Genomic DNA, 15,996 nt, shown 5'->3' on the forward strand with positions numbered 1-15,996 from the left:
AAATCGATCAACATGCAACTTCTCCCTGTAATATTCATACATCAACCAGCAAACGGGTAATGAGAATATTTAAACTTATCAGTTCAAAGTTGTTATTTTGATCTAACATCAAAAAAAGGAAATGTGTAGCAGCTAGAGGGGAGAATTAACAATCAGATCTTGGGGGTTAAAGGGTCAAGGAGGAAGGTACTTAGCATCGCAAGTCTTCCCGGTGGCACAAGGAAATTCTCACACAAATTATTCAGAAATGTGTACAGTACTTCCACATCATCAAGGACTGCAACGGAGACACACTGTTTTATGCTAAGTCAGTGCTCTGCTAAACACTTGTATAAACCTGGAAAATTTGAGTCAAGGCGTAGATTTTTTCCCTATGTTTGTTAGCATTTCCACAAACGAACTTAACCGGTCACTTCCGAAGATGTCCGCACACCTCCGAAGACGTTTTTCAGAGTTTTTCAGTACTCTCCTCTCTTACTAATAGCTCTCGGCAAAAGTTATTCGCGCCAACCTTTCTCTTCGTTTAGATTCAAGTACATTTGCTCTGTATACTTTTTCAAAGAGTCGCAGTTAAGGCTGCGTTGTCAGTTAGGTTTAAGGGTTAATAAAAGTATGAACTTGGGGCATGCTCTCCTGTGATAAAACTGCATAAACTTCTGAGAATTATTGGCGTCGGCTTTGTCAAGTGGGACATTGCGCACTCATTCTCGAGATTTTTCTTCACTTAGATCTAAATTCAAATTACAGACTTAAAAATTTTCATTTTTTCTTAAGCCTGGTTAGTAAGTCTTCCCCGCAGAAGAGCTGAAACTATCAAGACAGCTGTAAAAATATCACGGCAAAAAAACTAGCGTTCACCGTACGGAAGACTTAGATTGAATTCACGGAAAACGCGGCATTTTTCAAACGTTTACTCATGTTTTGCCGTACGGAAAATGCAACGTTTTCTGTGCGTTTTCGCATCGGTGAATCCCAGTATTCGTTCCATTATACGATAGTTTTCCTTCGCGGTAAATGTAGGTAAACAAATCATTTTCCGGCATTAATCGCTCGGTTAACGCACTGCAAACAGCTTGTTTTCCTTTTATTCATTGGCATTTTCCAAGTGTACAACAACGCATTCACCGGAGTCAGGAACACACAAAAACATGTATGGTACAACAGATATACCAACACACTGTGAGTCATAAATGTACGAGTTAGAACGTGAGAAGGAATCCTGTCATTTTAATCACTGAAGAAAACTTTTAACCTTAAAATTTCATCTTGTAGTTCTTTCAGTTTTCACTAGGCGAATTTAGCTTTGTTTGGTGGGAAAAAGTTACTATGTATCCTGAATGCTACTGATTGATACTCATAAAAAACTGGGTACAGGAGAAAAGAAATCCGGATAATAAAAACAATCCGAGTAATCTAGGTTTGTTTCTAGTTAAATTCCCCCACGCTTTACTCGAATGTAAAGAAACGCTAACCCCAAGTCTTGATCAGTACTTCGTGCAAAGTTGACTGATGCATGATTTATCTATGGGTTCTTAAGCTGTTTCTATTTATTTATTTTAATCATTGTCTCAAGGTTCATTAAAATTGTATGAAAAGTTGACAAAAGAGTTTCTCAATAGAAAAATACGAGAGGAGTGGAAGGAAACTGAAGGTAAGAATATACTGGTTTCAAGACGATTACTCTCTAACTTTGACAACAACATAAATCTTGAATAGTCAGCCGCTTCAATAAATACGTTTGAGTGAGAATTATACATACAAAAGACCTTTACTACCGCATAAACGTGAGAAGAAAAGTCGAGGAAAAGTAAGAAACAGAAGGTAAGTTTGATTGAGAAACTGGATGTATTTACTTACTATCGGGTGAGTAACTTGTGCAAGCCAGCGGACAAGTTTTCATTCTTCGCCGAGATGATTCCTTTATATGACTTGGTTGTTTAAAAAGCCCTCGCATTCTTTCGCCGACTCAGACAAAGTGTAATGGACAGAACCCTTAACTCATAAAACTATTTGCTGCGTCTAAGAAGCTTAAGGCAAAAGGACGAAATCCGTCATCTGCTTTTCTTTCTTTCTCAAATTACAGGATGAGAGGGCTTCTAGTTGGTTTCCATTACTGTCCCGTTCTGTTGGGTGATGTTGCTTTGTTTCTTATGGCTTTCAGTTCGTCTTTGCACACTGACTTGAGCAGGGAGGAGGTTTTCGAGAGAGATAAAGAAAACACGTGAATGTTTTATATCTCCCTACATGGTGCCAAGTGCCATGGGCGAAAACTCGGATCGGATGACATAGATTTTGGCTGTATCATGATAAACTTAACATGATCCCTCCTCCCCCCCATAAGGCTCTGTAACAATCTTACGATCCTACTCATTGGCAATCAATTTTCTATACCTCCTTCCTTATACTGTGTTGGCCACAGTATCCAAAGTAAACTGCATGATGATAAAATGAAACACGACTGTGTTGTTATTTTAGGATTTGATGTAACTGGTCATATCACCGAGGCATTATGCGCTGACCAAATAAGCTGTGGATTGAGATGCCATCAAGATGAGAAATGAAAATCTTACAACAGCCAATCTGATGCTAGTGATACAAAGAAGGAATGTCAACTGAGGAACCAAACCAAAAAATCAAGTCCGGAAAACCTGAGGCGTAACCCCACGTTCTACTTATTATGGAAGAGGTACTGTTGAGTAAGGTGCTTAACATTATACGTGCATCAAGAGTTCCGGAAGGTAATTCGCGCGCAATGCATTCTGGGATAGTCTCACAAAAAAAGTGGGCACCAAGCGTGACAATATGGCGTGTGTCTCTGTATTCAATGCGTTCTTTGAAGCGTGTCTTTATCTATAATACAGTCTTTTTGTTCTTGTAAGTGATATCAACTGGAAAATAATCTTCGTGGGTATTATATTCAAAAGGTAAGTTACAAATTTTAACTTTGTTTTAGCTGTTTTTAAGCTTTTAATGATAGTAGATTCAATCCTGCGCGCGAGTGACATTCGCGAATACAAGAACTGTCAAAAGTCAAAGATTCTCATCGTATTTTTATTACTTTGCAGCCGTTTAATGACATGGTCTTTGGGCACAGAAATTGTGCAGTATTTGGGTGCCATAACAGTGGGAAAAAGCTTGAGAAATGGGCTTCACAGCAATGCGAAGTTCACGATTGTTTACACGGCACTCCGCCATGTGACTGTCCGCTGCCGTTCAAGCTATTTCCGTTCCCTACTGAACGCAAAAACAATGAGGGTAGAAAGCGCTGGATCCATCTTCTAAAGAGAAAAGGCCCGAAAGGAGAAGTCTGGCAACCTAATAATTCGTCGAGAGTCTGCAATGAGCACTTTGTTGATGGGAAACCCACGAAAGAAAACCCTGATCCTGTACTCAAAATGGGCTACGAGACAAAGTCTACTCGTAACCGTAAACCGCCTACTGATAGATCATCATTACTAGAAGAAATGAAACGTTTAAGAACTCAAGATAATACTCAAGATAACACACAAGATAATATTCAAGATGATACTCAAGATAATGCACATGATAGTCAAGATGCTCCTGTGATTCAAGAACCAAGTAGTTCCTCGTTTATAACAGAAGAAGAACATTGTACTACTGCCGGTCGACCCGACCATATCACTCACGATCATGCATATTCGTTTGGCTGGTACAACCTAGAAGATCCTGACTTCTGTATGAAAGAAAAATGCTTGCAGGAAAGACTCAAGCAGTTCAATGAGATCAAAGATCTCAAAGAAAAACTCCAAGAACTTGAAAGTGAACTCAAAGCATGTAAGATAAAACTCAAGGCCAGACAGCGTAAGGGACTAGAACATTCTGATTTGAAAACAAATTCATCTGTTCGTCTACTAACCGGCCTACCATCAAAACGAGTATTCAATAAGTTGTTTGAAGTAGTGAAGGGAAACATTAAAAAAGTAAACTACTGGAGTGGCCCAAAAAAATCTACTAAAAAAGGAAGAAACTTCAAAAAAACACCAAATAAGTTTGGCCCTAAAAGAGCTTTGTCAGAAAAAGATGAGTTTCTTTTGACCTTAATGAAACTTCGACTTGGATCAACAAATGCTGACTTAGCACAGAGGTTTGGAATTTCAACTACAAATGTAACAAATGTTGTTACTACCTGGGTGAAAATCCTAGCAAGTGAACTTAAATGTTTGGTTTACAATCCCTCCATCGATGTTGTGAAAGCAACTTTGCCCGCAAAGTTTAAAAAGCCAGGCTACTCTAATGTACGCCACATCATTGATTGCACAGAAATATTTATTGAAACCCCAAGCGACCCAAACCTTAGAGCAGCTACGTGGTCAGACTACAAGCATCACAACACTGCTAAGCTGTTGGTATCAATAACACCACATGGTTTTTTCAATTTCTTATCCAAAGCATGGGGAGGGAGAACTTCAGATGTGCATCTGACAAGAGAATCATCATTTTATGATATCATTGAACCTGGCGATGAAGTGATGGCAGACCGTGGATTCACAATTGCTGAAGACCTCTTAATCAGAAGCTCAAGACTACACATCCCCCCTGGTAAACGTGGACAAGAGCAGTTCACTAAAGCTGAAGTTGCTAAAACAAAAGAAATTGCAAATCTTAGAATCTTTGTTGAGCAAGCAATAAGACGGTTGAAGACGTTTAGACTGATAAAGCATGAACTACCAATATCACTGCTTGGCAGTATAGACAACATTGTACTTATTTGTGCAGCCTTATGTAACTTGTATAGACCCTTGGGTAAAAAATGATTAACAAGAAATGTACAAATAGCTAAAAAGATTGACAGCATTTAACCCATGAAAGAATATAAACTTCATAAATTTAGAGGATACCAATATGTATTAGTCTAAGTTCTTTCTTAGGTTAAATGTTATTCAAAATCTCTGCTCTACTTTACTAGCAACTAGTATAGAGTGCAATCACTTAATCTTTCATACAAATGGTACCAAATAATACTAAATAGTGTTGATAATGGTACATAACAAGAAAATTAAGTAATAGTATGATTTAGTACCATTTAATGCTTCAGCTATTAAGTATGTGCACTCTGAATAAGAACTGTTATATTATTTGCACCACAAGGACCTCACAAGAGAAAAATTATTCTGGTAGAGTGATTACAATCATTAGATATAATTTGTAAATATTTTTCTTCATTTCACAGCTCATGTGTCGCTGAACACAAATAAATAATATATTATTTATTATTACTATATATATAACTGCAAACAATATCAAACTGTAACATTTTCAATCATACTGAAGTGTGGTCAATGCATTACTTGTATAAAATTTCATGATTTGATTCATCCATTCCAGTTTCCACAACAGACAATTTTACTGTTCTATTCAGAGACTATTTGAGTTCAATTTAGAACTGTCAGACCAGTTTTTCCAGATATGAAATTGTAAAAATTCTAAATTGTATATAAAATGTACAAATGTATTTTTAGTGTTTACACCATGTAAATAAAGTTTTGTATCAAGTTATAATTAACGAGCATTCATTCACTTAAATACTTATTATAAAACCAAATTAGGTTTTGCTTTATCTTTTCCCAGTAATCATTATTGAACTTGATTAGCTCCAGATGATAACCCTTTTGGGTGTAGACCAGGAAGTGACACCATGTTCTCTTTGTCACAGCCATTTGTCCCTGTATCTGTGCAAAATATGCATGCTTCTCTTTCAAGACAATTTTGCCATTAATCTTTACCAGGTAGGAAAGATTGTCTTCTGATGGTAAATCATTAACAATAGAATAAGGGCACTTCACTTCTAGCACCCCTAATCCACAACAGGAACATTCAACAAGCAGATCAGGGGATGCTCCAATGAATTGGTCAGATTCATCAATAAATAGTCCACACTCTCTGAATTTTGCATCTTTGTGCTCCCTCTGAAACAGTTTCACATACTTATCCTTAGCAACTTTCTCCATGTTTCTTCCATATTTTAGAGCAGGTAAATGTTCCGACGGTCCATTACTTTTACCCTGGATTGTGTCCACTAGTTCCTGTGCATCACCCCCCTTAGTTTTAAGGGTTTCAACTTTTGTGTACACTCTATAGAAATTAGAGGCAGTTAATCGGCCTTTTCTGTAATCGTGCCATGCCTCATTCTCAGACTGACCAATGGTGCCTTGTTCAATCAGATGTATATCATCAGCACTTAAGTCTTTCTTTGATGACTTAGGCATTACACATTCAGGTACTTCAGTATTAATTTCTATTGTAACGGAAGTTGAACACGGTTCCTCAAACTCAGCCGTTGCTAATTTGATGAATGCCGATTCTGGCAACAAGTCCTTCAAATTATTATAAAACGACTTCCTCTTTCCTTTTGGAGTCAGGGGCTTCAACTCTTCATGTGAATTGAATAACTTTCGGCGACTATCGATGGCAGGTCTGGTCGTCTCTAGAAAAACACAAAATAAAAGTAAATTAATTGCTAGGTTACAAGCTAATAAGAACTTTCTTATTTATGTCCCCAGATAACACTTATGTCTATCCAGTATACATACTGTAAATACTTTGTTTAGAATTTTAAACATAATAACATACCTTTATTTAGCTTTGAAGCCTTCCACTCCATATCACAAATTCTAGAGGGCTTGATTACAGTCTTGTTTCCTATTGGAACATTCCACACACACTCTTTGGACGTACATGCAGGATTTGTCATACCATTACGGTTTGCTGCTTCAATTCTGAACAGCAGTGCCATCACATGAATACAAGAACCACTCATACTGAAACAAGAAATAACAAATAGTTAGGGTATATGATAGACATAATATTTTAAACATTCTAAAGTATAATATATATTGAGCTTAGACCAACAACATTAGTCATAAAATCGAGGTATATGATAAACATGATATTTTAGGCTTATATTTTGCATCAGTTACAAGTTAAAGTCTTATAAAACAGAAAGTCTAACATACCCAGCAGTACAGGTACAGTAGGCACTGATAATCTCTCCATTTTTTCTTGAACAAATCCATGATGTATGTGGTGTATCACCAACCTTCATCGAATGCGTACATTTTGCTTTCAAGAAGCAAAAATCCATATTTTCTAGTTCATGGTAGAAAACTTCTTTCAGAAAGCCCGAGTCAAATAAGCGGTATGCTTTCCCCTCTTTGTACTCATTCATGACCCGTTCGTGCAGTTTAATATCCTTTCCAGGATGATCAGCCATCAGATATTTCGTAATGTCACTTAGAAATATAGGAGGCCATGATGTTAGCCCATCTTTTTCATCAATCCATCCGTCCTTTAGCCCAAGAGGATCGGGAAGCTTGCTGCCCTCAGGAGTAAACAATAGCTTCGCTCTCTCAGACTCCGTGATGCACATTAGTTCTTTAGCCGATGCTTGTACTTGGATTCCCATCTCTGATGCTGCAAACACACGGGCTACAAGTTCAGCTTTAGCTCCAGAAGTTTTAAGATTTCGTTTACGGCAAAATAACTTGAGAGCGTCCACCTTCCATGTGTTGACTTCCTCGAGGGAAAGCTCACTTGTCTCGCTCATTTCCACGCCAAAAACGACGAGAAAACTATATGAAAACTATATACAAACTAGTGAAAACTATATACAAACTATTATTAAAACTATATACAAACTATGATCTAATTTAAACTGGAAAAAATTGTAAAATCGCGAGGTAAAAGTGTATAAATGTTGACGATGCTTTAGTTATCAAGATGGCCGCTGTCACGCTTGGTGCCCACTTTTTATATGAGACGATCCCAGAATGCATTGCGCGCGTTTCGATATCGGAGACTCTTGATGCAGGTATGGAAAAGTTAGTGGAGTTGGGGGTAAGGGGGGGTGGAGTATTTTGGTTGTCACAATAACATTTATTTGATCCCTCCATAACTTTTTGAATTATTCTACTAATCTTCCTCACTGGCAGTCAATTTTCTTTACTCCCACCTTTAAACTCTGTTAGCGACAACTGATCTCCTCTCTGTTGCCTTGAAAACCATGAGATCCCCCCCCCCCCCCTTCGAAGTACCTCCTACCCCCTCTTTCGTGAACTATTTCTTACTTCTGGTCAGCGCTTTTCAGAACTCTCTCAAGTCACGTGTAGATCCATGTATAACCTTTCCCGAGAGAAAATGAAGATTAAAATATCTTCCCTTTCCTTATAATGATAAGTTTTCCATTTTCTTAGTTTGAATTAAAGGATGCTATGAATCCTACAAAGATTTCCAAAATCAGGAGCTATCTAATAATTACGCGAAAGGAACTACTTATGGAATAAGACCTCTGTGACGTGTTTTTTTTCTTAGTTTGATCCTCTCCTCGTTCCAAATGATTATTCTTCTCTTTTCCGATGCAGATAAACGAGGTTTAGATCCTGCTCATCCAGCCTTCTCCTGTAAGAAAATTCTGGGCTCTGGACACTCCAAAGGAGACGGGGAGTATTTGATCGACCTTGAGAAGAGTGGAAACCCTTTGAGGGTCTATTGTGACATGTCAAGATAGGGTGGTAAGAAAATGAATTTTTTTTTTGAAACGAGAACTTTAACCGGAGTGTATTTGACTTGGAGCAGTTGTTATTGGAACGTTCTGGTCTTGGCTAATAGTATTATGTTTTTAATCAAAACTATAACAAAAGTCACAAACGTGATTGGTTATTATCAGCCAGCCGATTTGAGCACTAATAGGAGAGTGTACGCGTCATACTTGTAATTGGACAGCGTAATAGGACCGTAAAGGGGCAGTTAACGCGTCATGCCTGCCTGAGTAGACAGATAGCGTCATGTGTGTGCTGTTGTCTCGCTATTCGCCGAGTTAACTTATGTTTTTTTGTTTTTATGAAAAAGTATGTCTAGTTTTATGAAAACTGATGTCTAGTTTCTTTCTCAAATTTTCACACAGTTTTGATTAATTGGTAACAGGACTTCTTGTCGTCCAATTCTGTCTCTAATGATACTCGTGATTAACAAATCGGACTCCCACTTTGGGATCGTACGATTTTGTTAATCACTCGTATGATTTCAGACCGAATTGGACTCCACTCGGTCCTGTTACCATTATTAATGTGTCCAAAATTCTATTTACATGGATGTCACCAGATCATTTAGGTTTGTTTTATTTTAGGAGGTTAGCTCCTGGTGTCAAATGTTGAGTGCGGAAGTCCCTCTCCTAAGGTTTCAGTTGAGACATCATACCGTAGAATAGGTAAGTCACATATGGTTCTGCAGAAAAGTGCCATGAAAGAGCTCAGAACACACTTGTCCTTCACTCAGCTGAGATTCCACTGCCGTAAGAAACAGGGACGCACATTCCACTTGGTCACAGCTTTCAACAGCTCAGGTGAAGCTGTGGTCCAGTACTTCAGCGGTCGGACAGATGAGCAACCGGACGCCTGTGTTTCGTTTGTGAGATTGACGTTGGATAACTATTCCAAGTTAGGAGATCCTCGCAGCTAAGAACACTACTGAAACGAGTAGTTGTAAACAGGACCTGAAAAAAATTTCAGGCCCATACGGGATTTGAACCCATGACCTCTGCGATACCGGTGCAGCGCTCTACCAATTGAGCTAACAAGCCAACTGGGAGCTAGTCAATGAATTGGGTCCAAATAAACATCCAAGTGAATGAAGATATTAGATATATGAAAATTCACATATTTGCACTGCGGTGGAAAGATGAAATTAGGAGATCCTCGCAGCTAAGAACACTACTGAAACGAGTAGTTGTAAATAGGACCTGAAAAAAATTTCAGGCCCGTACGGGATTTGAACCCATGACCTCTGCGATACCGGTGCAGCGCTCTACCAATTGAGCTAACAAGCCAACTGGTCTTCATTCACTTGGATGTTTATTTGGACCCAATTCATTGACTAGCTCCCAGTTGGCTTGTTAGCTCAATTGGTAGAGCGCTGCACCGGTATCGCAGAGGTCATGGGTTCAAATCCCGTACGGGCCTGAAATTTTTTTCAGGTCCTATTTACAACTACTCGTTTCAGTAGTGTTCTTAGCTGCGAGGATCTCCTAATTTCATCTTTCCACCGCAGTGCAAATATGTGAATTTTCATATATCTAATATCTTCAATTCCAAGTTAGCTAGCATTTGCAAAGATTGGGGACCAGCAAATAGAAAGTACTATGTTGGAAAGTGGGGACATGGTGGAGATCAAAAGAGGTGATAGAGCTTCCTTGCCTTCTGACAATTTAAGTATCACCTTAGGGTCTACTTGAATAGCGACAACGACATGGAATGTGATGATGTCGCCTCTCAGAGTGTAAACTTAATCGACGATTTCTGGAGAGTCTTTGTTCGTTAGTTGCGTTTAACTCAGAGCTGTCTGTAAACCAAGCAACCCTTGACTGTGAGAATAACTTCTTCAAACGAATAGACTGAAAACAGAGACGAACACAAGAAATGCACCGTTACCCGCTCAAATATCTAATTAGGTCACATGTCTGACGCTCGCTTCTTCCTTGTGGTAGGCTTACCGACAGTGCTCCACTGTTTTTATCATGTAGTTCTAGTTTTACATACACTGGATCCTAAAGGAGTCAATGAGATAAACACGGTTTTCTATGTAGTAGTTTATGTTGCTTTATGTATTTCCAAGAACAATTAAGGTTCGAAGAGATAGACTTTCCCTTTTGTTTGGTCACGGAATATGTAAATCGCGTGAATATAAATATTAGGGCAAGGTGTTTTTTAAATCTTACAATTTGTTATTTCATCCATTTCAAAGTCAAATCGTTCAAGTTTTTTAGAGAAACAGTGGTGCTGTGTCGGTGGGGAAGTATGACAAAATAATTTGGTTTTATCAACTGAATTGTTAACGTAAATTGTAAATCAGAAAGACGTTATTTACAGATCAGTACAGGTGAGAATTTGACGATTTTAGAATTCTTTTGTTTCCGAAGGCCTGTAAGGATTAAATCTAAATCTAGAAAAATGATCGAACAATCCTCTCTCGAGAATTAACTCATAGAACAAACATGACCTCTAGTCACTACTTGTTTTACAGTATTTTGTCATGAACAATCGAGCAAATCTGCTCGCGATCGAGGCATCGGCATTGCATCACTAAGAGAACATAGATGCCACTGGTCTTCAAACAAGCAATGGCCAGTCCCAACCTCCTAGCGAGATTTTCGCTCGTGTGAGTTCAGAGGACTTTCTGATACAGAAACCTTCGATATGATAGGAGAACCCCCTCGTATAGAATGACGACTATTTTAGCCTCCTAATTGTAAACATGCATGCGGTATGAAAAGAGCCCCTACATAGCCTACTCCGGTCCGCCACAACGGAAACGTTTTCTTCCAAGGGGCACATAACGTTGCTAATATCGGGATCTCGGTCGACTGAAACTTGAAGGAAAAGTAGCTTATGAATGCTAAAAGCATAATATAATTCTTGACTTGTAGAGAGCTCTGAACGCGACATTTATGCAATGCCCAACTTAAATACGTCTTTTGATTGAAAGGCTGAACATGTTGCGAGTCGTGAATAAAAATACACTTACTTTCTCGGATAAACAAACTTCACTGAGCCCCCGGGGAAACAACGACTTGACTTTCGACTCTCACGTGATAAGGTCGTTCACCGTGAAACCGCAGCAAATGTGTGTGCCAGCCTGCCTATAAAAATTATTTTTTGCAGTCATTTTCGAGTTGGGATGTATGACAAACACTTTAAAAAAATAAAAATTAAAGTGACGAGCACCACAGGAAACAGGGAGGATTCCTCTACCTTGCCCTGCCATGGCAACAAAACTCATGGTATCCCTTGGAGTCGGTCATTAGTCACTTTACCAACTTTGCCAGGTGTCTACATTATAATTGTCTGGAAGCGAAAGTAAACACTATTAGTAGGGTAGCTAGAGGGCAAAGGATGAGAAAATAATTAGTGCATCAGAAGAAACAAATGTTTCTTAGCATATTGGCTTCCGTTGCCAATATTAACGTGCACGAGTCAAAAATAGGAACGCAGAAATACATGTATGGTACAGCAGATATATCTACAAATTGTTACTCATAAATGTACGAGTTAGAAGGTGAGAAGGAAATCTGTCACTTTTCATCTCTCTCTGTTGAAATTACATCCTGTAGCTCTTTTTTATTAGGCGAATTTCACTTTGTTTGGTGGGAAAAAGTTGTCATCGATCCCGAATGCGACCAATCGATACTCATAGAAATCCTTGTGCAAGAGAAAAGAGGTTCGGAAAAAAAAAGAACAATCCGAATGATCGAGGTTGTTTCTATTAATGTTAAACGACCCCACGCTTTAATCGAATGTAAAGAAATGTTAATCAGAAATGTTAGTCGTGATCAGTACTTCGTTCAAAGCTGACTATTGCTTGATTTACGAAAGGGGTTCTCAAGCTGTTTCTTTTTATTTTTTTTTTAATTATTGTCTCAAGTTTCATTAAAATTGTATGAAAAGCTGATAAAAGATTTTTTCAATAGAAAAATAGGAGAGGAGTGGAAAGAAACTGAAGGTCAGAATATACTGGTTTCAAGGAGGAACCAAGTCATTCAATTTGGAAAAAATTGGCTAATTTAAACTTAAGAAGAAGATTGCTTTCCAACTTTGATAACAACATAATAAAAACAATCCGAGTAATCTAGGTTTGTTTCTAGCTAAATGCCCTCACGCTTTACTCAAATGTAAGAAACGCTAACCCCAAGCCGTGATCAGTTCTTCGTGCAAAGTTCACTGATGCATAATTTATGTATGGGTTCTTAAGCTGTTTCTATTTATTTCTTTTAATCATTGTCTCAAAGTTCATTAAAATTGTATGAAAAGTTGACAAGAGAGTTTTTCGATACAAAAATACGAGAGGAGTGGAAGGAAACTGAAGGTAAGAATATACTGGTTTCAAGACGATTGCTCTCTAACTTGGATAAATACGTTTGAGTCAGAAGTATATATACAAAAGACCTTTACTACCGCATAAACGTGAAAGAAAAGTCGAGTCGTGATCAGTACTTCGTGCAAAACTGACCAATGCATAATTTAGGTATGGGTTCTCAAGCTGTTCCTATTTATTTCTATAATTTTCATGGTTACCCAAGGTTCATTAAAATTGTATGAAAAGTTTATAAAAGAGTTTTTCAATGCAAAAATACGAGAGAAGTGGAAAGAAACTGAAGGTAAGAATATATTGGTTTCAAGGAGTAACCAAGTCATTCAATTTGGAGAAAATTGGTTAATTTAAACTTCAGAAGAAGATTGCTCTCTAACTTTGACAACAACATAAATCTTGAATAGTCAGCCGCTTCGATAAATATGTTTGAGTGAGAAGTATATATACAAAAGACCTTTACTACCGCATAAACCTGAGAAGAAAAGTCGAGGAAAAGTAACAAAAGGAAGGTGAGTGTGAGTGAGAAACTTGATGTATTTACTTACTATCGGGTGAGTAACTTGTGCAAGCCAGGGGACAAGAAATAATCCTCAGCAGGGAAGATTACTTTATATGACTTGGTAGTTTAAAAAGCGCTCGTATTCCTTCCCTGAGTCAGACAAAGTGTAATTAGCAAAACCCTAAATTCACAATCAAAAGTATTTGTTGCATCTAAGAAGGAGAAGGGCAACATTTGTCATCTGTTTTTCTTTCCTTCTCAAATTACAGGATGAGAGGGCATCTAGTTGGTTTCCATTTCTGTCCCGTTCTGTTGAGTGGTGTTGCTTTGTTTCTTGTGGCTTTCAGTTCGTCTTTGCACACTGACTTGAGCAGGGACGAGGTTTTCGAGCGACTAGAAGGTAACACGTGAATGTGTTTTACCTCCCAACACAGTGATATTTTTTCCTACGGGATGTGAATGTTTCAAATGCCATGGGCGAAAACTTGGATCGGATGACACAGATTTTGGCTGTGTCACGATAAACTTTACATGATCCCTCCCCCCCCCTCCCCAAATAAGGCTCTGTGACATTAATACCAACCCCCTCATTGGTAGTAAATCTCCATTCTTCCCCCTCTATACTCTGTTGGCCACAGCAGTTCGCCCTCAAAAAAAATATGGGGTCGCCCCAAAATCGGGTAAAAACAACAGGAACTTTCTACTCGCAACTCTCATAACTCTCAGGGCTTCTTCATATTCACCTTTGTACGATATCAAGAATCAAGATGACCTCTTAAGACAGAGTAATTAACTACACACAAACTGTATTATTAAAGTATCCAAAATAAATTGAGTGATGAGAACATGAAAGACGATTGTGTTGCTTTTTAAGGATTTGAGCTAATTGGTCACATCACCAAGACATTATATGCTGACGAAATAACCTGTGGATTGAGATGCCTTTAAGATGAAAACTGCCAATCTTACAACAGCAAATCCGATGCTAGTGATGCAAAGAAGGAATGTCAACTGAGTAATCAAACCAAAAAATCAAGTCCGGAAAACCTGAGGCGTAACCCACGTTCTACTTATTATCATAGAAGAGGTACTGTTGAGTAAGGTGCTTAACATTATGGAAAAGTTAGTGGAGGTGTGAGGGGGGGGGGGGAGGGGGGGTGGAGTATTTTGATTGTCACAATAAAGTTTTCCTGATCCTTCCATAACGTTCCGAATTATTCTATCGATCTTCCTCATTGGCCGCCAATTTTTTTTATTCCCACCTTTAAACTCTGTCAGCGACGACTGATCCCCTCTCCGTTCCCTTTGAAAACAATGATATCCCCCCCACAAGACTCTGCCACCCCTCCCAAGCCCTCTTTCCAAGTCAAAAATGGTGACCTATTTCTTACTTCTGATCATGATTTGCGCTTTTCAGAGCTCTCTCGTGTCACGTGTACACCCATGTATAATCTTTCCCGAGAGAATATGAAGTTTAAAATCTCTTGCTTTTCCTTATAATGATAGGTTTTTCATTTTCTTAGTTTAAATTTAAATTTCCAAAATCAAGAGTTATGTAATAATTACGCGAAAGGAACTACTAATGGAATAAGACATCTGTGGCGTGTTTTGTTTCTTAGTTTGATCCTCTCCTCGTTCCAAATGATTATTCTTCCCTTTTCCTATCCAGATAAACGAGGTTGGGATTCTGCTCTTCCGGCCTTCTCCTGTAAAGAAATTCTGGACTCTGGACATTCCAAAGGAGACGGGGAGTATTGGATCGACCCAGGGAAGAGTGGAAAACCTTTGAGGGTCTATTGTGACATGTCAAGATATGGTGGTAAGCGAATGAACTTTTTTTTTTTAGACACGAGGACCTCAACAGGAGTATATTTGACTTGGTACAGTTGTTATTGTAAAGAGAAACAGTTAACGCATCATACCTGTGCGAGTGGACAGAACGCGTCATGTGCGCGCTGTTGTCTCGCATTTCGTCGAGTAAACTGTTGTTTTTCGTTTTTATGAAAACGTATAACTGATATCTAGTTTCTTTCTCAAATTTTGTCATAGTTTTGACTAATTGGTAACAGGCCTTCTTGTCGTCCAATTCTGTCTGTAATCAGTGATACGAGTGATTGACAAATCGGACTCCCGCTTTGAGGTCGTACGATTCTGTAAATCACTCGTATGATTACAGACCCAATCGGACTCCACTCGGTCCTCTTACCATTTAATATGTCCAAAATTCTAGTTACATGGATGTCATCAGATCATTTAGGTCTGTTTTATTTTAGGAGGTTGGCTTCTAGTGTCAAATGTTGAGTTTGGAAGTCCCTCTCCTAAGGTGTCAGTTGACACATCATACCGTGAAATAGGTAAGTCACACATGGTTCTGCAGAAAAGTGCCATGAAAGAGCTCAGAAGACACTTGTCCTTCACTCAACCGAGATTCCATTGCCGCAAGAAACAGGGACGCGCATTCCACGTGGTCACAGCTTCCAACAGCTCAGGTGAAGCTGTGGTCCGGTTCTTCAGCGGTCAGACAGATGAGCAACCGAACGCCTGTGGTTCGTTTGTGAGATTGACGTTGGATGACAATTCCGAGTTAGCTGGCATTTGCAAAGAATGGGATCGACTAG

The 15,996-nt window shown here is 38.7% G+C and overlaps 2 protein-coding genes across 2 annotated transcripts; one reads left to right on the top strand and one right to left on the bottom strand.

Annotated features, from left to right (window-relative positions):
• Window positions 1–2,799: 2,799 nt before the first annotated feature.
• LOC131788565 (uncharacterized) lies at window positions 2,800–5,065 on the top strand. Its single transcript, XM_059105653.2, has 2 exons — window positions 2,800–2,924; window positions 3,066–5,065. The coding sequence occupies exon 2, from the start codon at window positions 3,078–3,080 to the stop codon at window positions 4,773–4,775; it is 1,698 nt and encodes a 565-aa protein (XP_058961636.1). The 5' UTR covers window positions 2,800–2,924; window positions 3,066–3,077; the 3' UTR covers window positions 4,776–5,065.
• Window positions 5,066–5,213: 148 nt separating this feature from the next.
• Window positions 5,214–7,790, bottom strand: LOC131787488 (uncharacterized). Its single transcript, XM_059104588.2, has 3 exons — window positions 6,975–7,790; window positions 6,592–6,779; window positions 5,214–6,445 (listed from the first exon to the last, which is right to left on the bottom strand). The coding sequence occupies exons 1-3, from the start codon at window positions 7,562–7,564 to the stop codon at window positions 5,532–5,534; spliced, it is 1,692 nt and encodes a 563-aa protein (XP_058960571.1). The 5' UTR covers window positions 7,565–7,790; the 3' UTR covers window positions 5,214–5,531.
• Window positions 7,791–15,996: the final 8,206 nt, after the last annotated feature.

The sequence above is a fragment of the Pocillopora verrucosa genome, chromosome 8 (genome assembly GCF_036669915.1).
Source record: "Pocillopora verrucosa isolate sample1 chromosome 8, ASM3666991v2, whole genome shotgun sequence".
Lineage (NCBI taxonomy): Eukaryota > Metazoa > Cnidaria > Anthozoa > Scleractinia > Pocilloporidae > Pocillopora > Pocillopora verrucosa.

What these genes read in the sequence shown, in the direction of transcription:
- LOC131788565 (XM_059105653.2), top strand. Translation starts at nt 3,078, where the DNA reads ATGGTCTTTGGGCACAGAAATTGTGCAGTATTTGGGTGCCATAACAGT.
- LOC131787488 (XM_059104588.2), bottom strand. Translation starts at nt 7,564, where the DNA reads ATGAGCGAGACAAGTGAGCTTTCCCTCGAGGAAGTCAACACATGGAAG. An exon ending in TACTGTACCTGTACTGCTGG is followed by an intron (nt 6,780 to 6,974) that starts GTATGTTAGACT and finishes TTCTTGTTTCAG; the next exon opens with TATGAGTGGTTCTTGTATTC. An exon ending in GGCTTCAAAGCTAAATAAAG is followed by an intron (nt 6,446 to 6,591) that starts GTATGTTATTAT and finishes GTGTTTTTCTAG; the next exon opens with AGACGACCAGACCTGCCATC.